General features: G+C 40.6%; 1 protein-coding gene across 1 annotated transcript; it reads left to right on the forward strand.

The window, feature by feature from the left end:
• On the forward strand, positions 1-5,562 carry LOC139370411 (piggyBac transposable element-derived protein 4-like). Its single transcript, XM_071109875.1, has 2 exons — positions 1-38; positions 3,813-5,562. The coding sequence occupies exons 1-2, from the start codon at positions 1-3 to the stop codon at positions 5,560-5,562; spliced, it is 1,788 nt and encodes a 595-aa protein (XP_070965976.1).
• Positions 5,563-8,579: the final 3,017 nt, after the last annotated feature.

The following is an 8,579-nucleotide window of genomic DNA, read 5'->3' on the forward strand; positions in this document are numbered from 1 at the left end:
ATGACGAGACGTGAGCTGGACGTGATCCCAGTGAACCGGTAGAGAGAGGACTCTTAACCAGGAATCATACGTGGTAAAGTAACGCCCGTTGTCATGACAGCCGAGTATTCCTCTGGGCAGAGGCAGTAGGTCTACCACGCTGGCGTGTGCCTTGTTACAACAGCCTAAGTATATAACATGATTGACGCGACCGTAATAATCATCATGAAACCGCCTTTGGAAGTGCCATAAGTGTAAACCAACATTATTCAGGATTTTACATTAACCTGTTTAACTGCATTGATATGGTTTAATTGATCATAGTGCAACCTCGTTATAGACATGGTTACATTGATCATAGTGCAGACTCATTATAGATATGTCTTAATTGATCATTGTCCAGTCTCGTTATAGATATGTCTTTATTGATCATAGTCCAGACTCCTTATAGACATGGTTACATTGATCAAAATCCAGACATGTTATAGATAGATATGTCTTAATTGATCATAGTCCAGACGTCGTTATAGATATGTCTTAATTGATAATAGTCCAGACTCATTATAGATATGTCTTAATTGATCATAGTCCAGACGTCGTTATAGATATGTCTTAATTGATCAAGTCCAGACTCGTTATAGATATGTCTTAACTGATCAAGTCCAGTCTCGTTATAGATATGTCTTAACTGATCAAGTCCAGTCTCGTTATAGATATGTCTTAATTGATCATAGTCCAGACTCGTTATAGATATGTCTTAATTGATCATAGTCCAGACTCGTTATAGATATGTCTTAACTGATCAAAGTCCAGACTCATTTTTAGTTCTAAATACCATGCAGTTGCATCAGGTGAATTTAAACCAAACATGTTTTTTTGCAAGTCTTCTATTTCCCCTTATTCATTGATAATTTCCCATCATGAAAATGTATCTCTATTCCCCAACCAAACACGATACCACAAAAAAAAAACATAACAAAAACAGCTTTTTACACCAATCTGGCAACCCTCATGAAATCAGACAGCACCAGAGTCCCAAAGTATTAAGCGAAAACAAGCATAGAGAACAGTTTTGGCTTTAATTTTAAAAAACAACGGAAGACTACTATTATAAGTATTTCGGTGACAACCTGGTTGATTAATAACAATATTGGATTGTTAACACGTTTGTTTTTTTAATATAAATAAATGTGGGACACAAAAAAAAGCCAGTGTAGAACCCCATTACCCAAAATGCACTGCTCCAATTACTTTCAAATGTTTGTCCCCCCCAATGTATTTTCCGAAAAATGAAGTCTCACAAAAACCTGTATTTTCCTACGAATTGAGTTGCACAAAAATGTGTATTTTCACACTAATTAAGCCACACAAAAACGCACAAAACAAAAAATATTTTTTTTGTACATATTTGCAGGAATTGAGTGTGAGACAGTCTTTATTCAGGAGCCTGTTGGTGTCAGACTTGATGCCCCTGTACCACTTGCTGTGCAGAAGCAGAGAAACAGTCCGTGTCTTTTGATTGGTTGGAGTATTTAGACTTGACGCTCCTGTACCGCTTGCTGTGCAGAAGCAGAGAGAAACAGTCCGTGTGTTTTGATTGGTTGGAGTATTTAGACTTGACGCTCCTGTACCGCTTGCTGTGCAGAAGCAGAGAGAACAGTCTGTGTGTTTTGATTGGTTGGAGTATTTAGAACACTGCCTATAGAATGTCTACACCTCCCTTGTATTTCTTCACATATTATTGTGTTACAAAGTGGGATTAAAATGGACTGAATTGTCATTTTTTTGTCAACTATCTACATAAAATGCTCAGTGGAAAATGTTTTAATTTTTTTATTAAAAAATGTACCATTAATATACCTTGATCAGATAAGTAATTCCCCATCCTGACTCAATGTTTTATTTTACCTTTATTTAACTCGGCAAGTCAGTTAAGAACAAATTCTTATTTTCAATGACGGCCTAGGAACAGTGGGTTAACTGCCTGTTCAGGGGCAGAACGACAGATTTGTACCTTGTTATCTTGGGGATTTGAACTTGCAACCTTCCGGTTACTAGCCCAATGCTCTAACCACTAACCCTGCCGCCCTATGGTAGAAACCAGTGGTGGGAATATTTCAGTCGCTACCTCATGTTTCAGCCGTCACCTCATGTTTCAGCCGCCACCTCATATTTCAGTAACCACCTCATGTTTCAGCCGTCACCTCATGTTTCAGCCGCCACCTCATGTTTCAGCCGCCACCTCATGTTTCAGCCGCCACCTCATGTTTCAGCCGCCACCTCATGTTTCAGCCGCCACCTCATGTTTCAGCCGTCACCTCATGTTTCAGCCGCCACCTCATGTTTCAGTCGCCACCTCATGTTTCAGTCGCCACCTCATGTGTCTAGGACATCCATTCCCCTAATGGAACGTTTGACCAGAAATTGCCTGATATGTCATTATTATAAATATTTAACTTCAATTAAATCAGAAGTGCAGCACATCAAATGAAAGCTAAACCTCTTGCTAATCTAGCCACCATGTAAGATTTCAAAAACCTTTCCAGCAAAACCGCTTATCATCAGTAGACAACACATTGGGTACAGTTACAGCAAAGTAGATTTGTCAAAAATAGCAATAAAATTCATCAATTACCTTTGAATATCTTCTTCTTTTGGCAACACTAAAGGTCACGACGAAACAATAAAGTGTTGTTTTGTTCATATAATCCATTTCTATAGCCTAACTGAAACATTTTGTAAATGGCTTGTGTAGTCAATTCCGTGTCCTCCAACTTTGGATGTAACGTTCGATGTAATTACTCAATCTAAAATGACGTTTATCGAGTCATGTTTGGTCTCATTGCAGTCCTCTGTTTGTTAGTAGAACAAACAGCATGGTTCTTTTCCGGGACATATTGACCGAAAGGAAGTGATTTGAACCCAGCAAACAATGACCTAATTGCGCACCAACGATTGGATCGGTTCTTCGTTGATTGACTGGATTTCGGACCAATGACCACTGATCCTCTTGAAATCTACCTGGTTAGATAGCCAATGAGCTCAGGTAAACGACAACATGTGATGGTTCTATCCAGGAAGCCTATCTTTTGTGGGAAAGCCATGCGTGTCGACAACCATTCTCCATTGAAAATTCTTCCAGACGCACCGACTGTGGTTACACGCAGCATTTCTTTCGGAGAGCATTTTCAAAGAATAAATATGGCAAGTCAATCTTTAAAATCGAAGACCAAGACAAAGCATACAGATCTACACGATATAATTGATGAGATTGATAGAGATAGTGACAGTGAATTACTACAAGATGAGTCAGACAGTGACAATTCTTTTGACTCGGTTTCTGAGGTTATGTTCTTATATGGAGAAGATTCTGTGTTGGATTGGTGAGTAACGTTGTTTGAAATTAATAATATTAAATAATAATATTAAATATTATTCATTTGAGTTGTTTGAGATATTTATATTTTATTTGCCATATATAAAAATATGACATGAAATATAAAGTACATATAAGTATAATGAAATGTATAAAGTAAACATTGCTCTACATTGTGGGTGTATGTCTGTGGGCCTGTATATATTACATGTTTTTTATCTAAACATGGAATGAACAACACCTCACCTTAGTGGATATTTTCTTAGTGTCTGTGTGCCTGTATATATTACATGTTTTTGTACATGTATTTTATCTAAACATGGAATGAACAACACCTCACCTTAGTGGATATTTTCTTAGTGTCTGTGGGCCTGTATATATTACATGTATTTTATCTAAACATGGAATGAACAACACCTCACTTACTCTGTATATAATCTGTGTCTTTATTTCACAGTCCCAGTGATTCTGATTGGGAGCCCATACTGCCAAGGTGCAAATCCCCCACTGAAGCTGGTCCATCCAGCCGGACCCCTGCTGTCTCCGGCACCACACCTACCCCCGCCCGGCCATCAAGAGGTGTGAAGTCGGTGACAAAGAAGCGGAGGAAGGGAAGTGTGGAACCTGCTGGCAGTGCGGAGGAGGGTCGTTGGCACTCTGTGCTGGAGGAGGATGTGGCCCCACCACCTCCAATTTTCAGACCAAAGAGGCCACCAGGTCCTCAGCTGGCCATGACCTCTAAGTACAGCCCCATGCAACTTTTTCAGTTGTTTTTCACCCCACGAGTTGTTGATTCCCTGGTGTTGAACACTAATAGGAACGGAGCTAAGAGGCAGGAAGGCAAGAAAGAGACATGGAAGCCCATTTCCAGGTCAGATCTTTTTTGTTACTTTTCTATGGTCATTTACATGGGTCTTGTGAAGCTAAAAACCCTGAAGGACTACTGGAAATCTGCACCCCTCTATCAACTGCCTTTCCCCACCACGGTCATGTCATGCAAAAGGTTTCTGACAATTTCACGGGCGCTTCATATCAGTGACCCAGAAGTTGATAAGGACAATGAGACGAAACGAGGCACGGCGAGGTTTGATAAGCTCTGCAAAATTAAACCTCTCTACCTCGACATCATTGAGGCCTGCAATACTTATTTTCAGCCTGCCCAGAACCTTTCCATAGATGAGAGGATGGTAGCCTCAAAGGCCAGAAATGGCCTAAAACACTACATGCGTAACAAACCGACTAAATGGGGTTACAAACTGTTTGTTTTGGCCGATTCTGCGTGTGCATACACGTGCAATTTTTTTGTCTATGAGGGGAAGAACAGTTGTGCGACCGGGAAGGGACTTAGCTATGACTCCGTTATGCAGTTATTAGATTTTCAGCTGCTAGGGAAGGGCTACAAACTGTTTGTGGATAACTTTTACACAAGCCCTGCCCTGTTTGCAGACCTGAGAAAGCTGGAGATGTGGGCCTGTGGCACCATTCGGTCCAACAGAGTGGGCTTTCCGAAAACCAGGGTGAACGACATGCCTAAGCAGGCTGAGCGGGGTACCATGAGATGGATCCGTGAAGATGGCCTGCTGTTTGTGAAGTGGATGGACACCAGAGAGGTGGCGATGTGCTCCACTATCCACAAGTCCTTCAGTGGTGATCACGTCGTCAGGCGTGTGAAGGACGCTACAGGGGCATGGACCACCAAAAATGTCCCCATTCCAACTGCAGTAAAGGACTACAATAAGAACATGGGAGGAGTCGACCTGTCGGATGCGCTTATAGGATACTATAATGTTCTCCACAAAACCATGAAATGGTACAAGACATTGTTTTATCATTTCATTGACATTGCTGTGGTGAATTCCTTCATCCTCCAAAAGGAAATGGCCAAGAGCTGTGGACAGCCCCCCATCTCACAGCTAGCCTTCAGAGAGCTGCTCATCCAAGAGCTTGCTAGCTACAGCAAGACCACTGTAGCACCTTCATTCCCCTCTACCTCTGTCCCTTCTGCTCCTTCAACCAGTGGTGTGCACATGCTTAAATTCCTTATTGCAGGCAGGAATGAGTGCAAAAGGGGCTCAGTAAGGAGGCTTCGTTGTGCTCTTTGCCACAAGAAATCCTCTGTCGGCTGCACCACCTGTTCAGTGACCCTCTGCTTCACAGCAGAAAGAGACTGCTATGGGCTATGGCATCAGCAGCACAATATTGTGTAGAGGGTCTTCACATTATTGAACATTGAGTGTAAATAGTTACCCTTGTTATTTAAACATTTTGGAAATGTTCATTTTTTTCCTTCAATTTTCCAATATATATTTTTCCGGGTATGTTTGAATATTTTTTTTGTGTTTTGTATATAGTTATTTGCATCAATGTTTCGATGTTCCAATTCGGCCACATTTGGGAAACTTGTGAGGGACACCTGGGTGACTTCATGCCCAATGGCATGTGCCTCACTCATTCCTAGAGGTATCTGTCTGAAACTTTGGGCAAATACTGTTGCCTACTTATGCTCTTATTTGAAATTATCCCCAGTATCATAACTGAATGTTTGGCTGTTCTTGTTTATTTTAAAGATGCAACAACAATAAAAGAACTGAAAAATGTCTGTTTATTTCCTTGTATTTTCTTCTACCAGATCTATGGTGTTATATTCTCCTACATTCAATTCACATTTACACAAACTTCAGAGTGTTTTCTATGAAATGGTAACATGCATATCCTTGCTTCTGGGCCTGAGCTGTTAGAATTGGGTATGTCTTCAGGCGGAAATTGCACAAAGTAGGGGGGTAGCCGTAGCCTTAACAGAAGAACAAATTCTTATTTTCAATGACGGCCTAGGAACAGTGGGTTAACTGCCTGTTCAGAGGCAGAACGACAGATTTGTACCTTGTTAGCTTGGGGATTTGAACTTGCAACCTAGCCCAATGCTATAACCACTAGGCTACCCTGCCGCCCCATGGTAGAAACCAGTGGTGGGAAAAGTACTCAATTGTCAGACTTAAAGGTAAAGACACCTTAATAGAAAATGACTCAAGTAAAAGTGAAAGTCACCCAGTAAATTACTACTTGAGTAAAAGTCTAAAAGTATTTGGTTTTAAATATGCTTAAGTATCAAAAGTCAATGTAATTGCTAAAATATACTTAAATAATCAAAAGTAAAAGTATAAATAATTTCAAATTCCTCAAATTGTGTGGGCAAGAGGCTCGTTTCAGCCGTCACCTCATGTTTCGGTAACCACCTCATGTTTCAGCCGCCACCTCATGTTTCAGCCGCCACCTCATGTTTCAGCCGTCACCTCATGTTTCAGCCGCCATCTCATGTTTCAGCCGCCACCTCATGTTTCAGCCGCCACCTCATGTTTCAGCCGTCACCTCATGTTTCAGCCGCCACCTCATGTTTCAGTCGTCACCTCATGTTTCAGCCGCCACCTCATGTTTCAGCCGTCACCTCATGTTTCAGCCGCCACCTCATGTTTCAGCCGTCACCTCATGTTTCAGCCGTCACCTCCTCATGTTTCAGCCGCCACCTCATATTTCAGCCGCCACCTCATATTTCAGCCGCCACCTCATGTTTCAGCCGCCACATGTCACCACCTCATGTTTCAGCCGTCACCTCATGTTTCAGTCACCACCTCATGTTTCAACAAGACAAAGATAAAACGATGAAAATAAAACCTAACATAACTCAAACGGAAAGCATTTGCATTTCTGCGCAGTCCAGGCAGTGCTGAGAGGGAAAGTTTGGCCTGCTATTTGTTCTGGTTCTGGTTGGATGTCTTGGGGACACGCCCTGTTAAGAACTCTTTTTATTTTTTAAAATATGTTTTTATATATATTGACTTTCAATGTTTGTTCTGGTTCTGGTTGGATGTCTTGGGGACACGCCCTGTTAAGAACTCTTTTTATTTTTTAAAATATGTTTTTATATATATTGACTTTCAATGTTTACAAATCACTTTACAAATCACATTATTCCCTGAAATGTTAAGTAAATTTTTAAAAAAAGTGACAAACGCATTACAAGACTTAATGTTGCAACTAGACGACACAGCACTGTTACACAATTCCTGGAAGCTGAAAATGTACCAGTTCTTCCACGGCCTGCATACTCACCAGACATGTCACCCATTGAGCATGTTTGGGATGCTCTGTATCGACTTGTACGACAGTGTGTTCCAGTTCCCGCCAATATCCAGCACTCCATGCAAAGGAGATGTGTCGCACTGCATGAGGCAAATGGTGGTCACACCAGATACTGACTGGTTTTCTGATCCACAACCCTACTCCTTCTTTATGGTATCTGTGACCAACAGATGCATATCTGCATTCCCAGTCATATGAAATCCATAGATTAGGGCCTAATGAATTAATTTCAAATGATTATTTTCCTTGTAGAAAAAAAAGAGGAGGAAAGGAAGCACTGCTTAGGAACACAACATTGTGGTAGATAGAAGGTGCTCTTTGGTGAAAGGGGTAAATTGGTCATTAAAAAGAAAGGAGGACCAATGCACTCTTCATATAATGAATTAAAATGGCTTTATTTTTATGGCATGTTCAATTGGAAACAAAGTTTAAAAAAATATTTCACACGTTTCGGCTGCACGGCTTTCGTCGGGGAGTACAGAGAAATGTTAATACGTTGTCCTCTTTTGAACAGCTTTTTCCAATCGGCCCTAATTGGAAGAGGGAGTGGTTACACAATTGATTGGACAACACCTAGTAAGAAATACTATACACGTTAAAATGTGAAATACTGTAGATATGTTATTAAAACAAAATTAAACTCAAAGCTAGAAGCATCAGAATGCCTGGAAAGGTAGATCAAACCTTAAATATGACTTTGCCCAGTCATATATAAGGGTGGAACTAATGACTTTGCCCAGTCATATTTAAGGGTAGAATTAATGACTTTGCCCAGTCATATTTAAGGGTAGAACTAATGACTTTGCCCAGTCATATTTAAGGGTAGAACTAATGACTTTGCCCAGTCATATTTAAGGGCAGAACTAATGACTTTGCCCAGTCATATTTAAGGGTAGAACTAATGACTTTGCCCAGTCATATTTAAGGGTAGAACTAATGACTTTGCCCAGTCATATTTAAAGGTTAGAACTACCTTTCTAGGCACTTTGATGCTTCTAGCTTCGAGTTGCATTTTTTAAATAACATATCTACAGTATTTCACATGTTTAACGTGTATAGTATTTCTTACTAGGTGTTGTCCAATCAA

This window comes from Oncorhynchus clarkii, chromosome 17, assembly GCF_045791955.1.
Source record: "Oncorhynchus clarkii lewisi isolate Uvic-CL-2024 chromosome 17, UVic_Ocla_1.0, whole genome shotgun sequence".
NCBI classification, from domain to species: domain Eukaryota; kingdom Metazoa; phylum Chordata; class Actinopteri; order Salmoniformes; family Salmonidae; genus Oncorhynchus; species Oncorhynchus clarkii.

What these genes read in the sequence shown, in the direction of transcription:
- LOC139370411 (XM_071109875.1), top strand. Translation starts at nt 1, where the DNA reads ATGACGAGACGTGAGCTGGACGTGATCCCAGTGAACCG. An exon ending in GACGTGATCCCAGTGAACCG is followed by an intron (nt 39 to 3,812) that starts GTAGAGAGAGGA and finishes TTTATTTCACAG; the next exon opens with TCCCAGTGATTCTGATTGGG.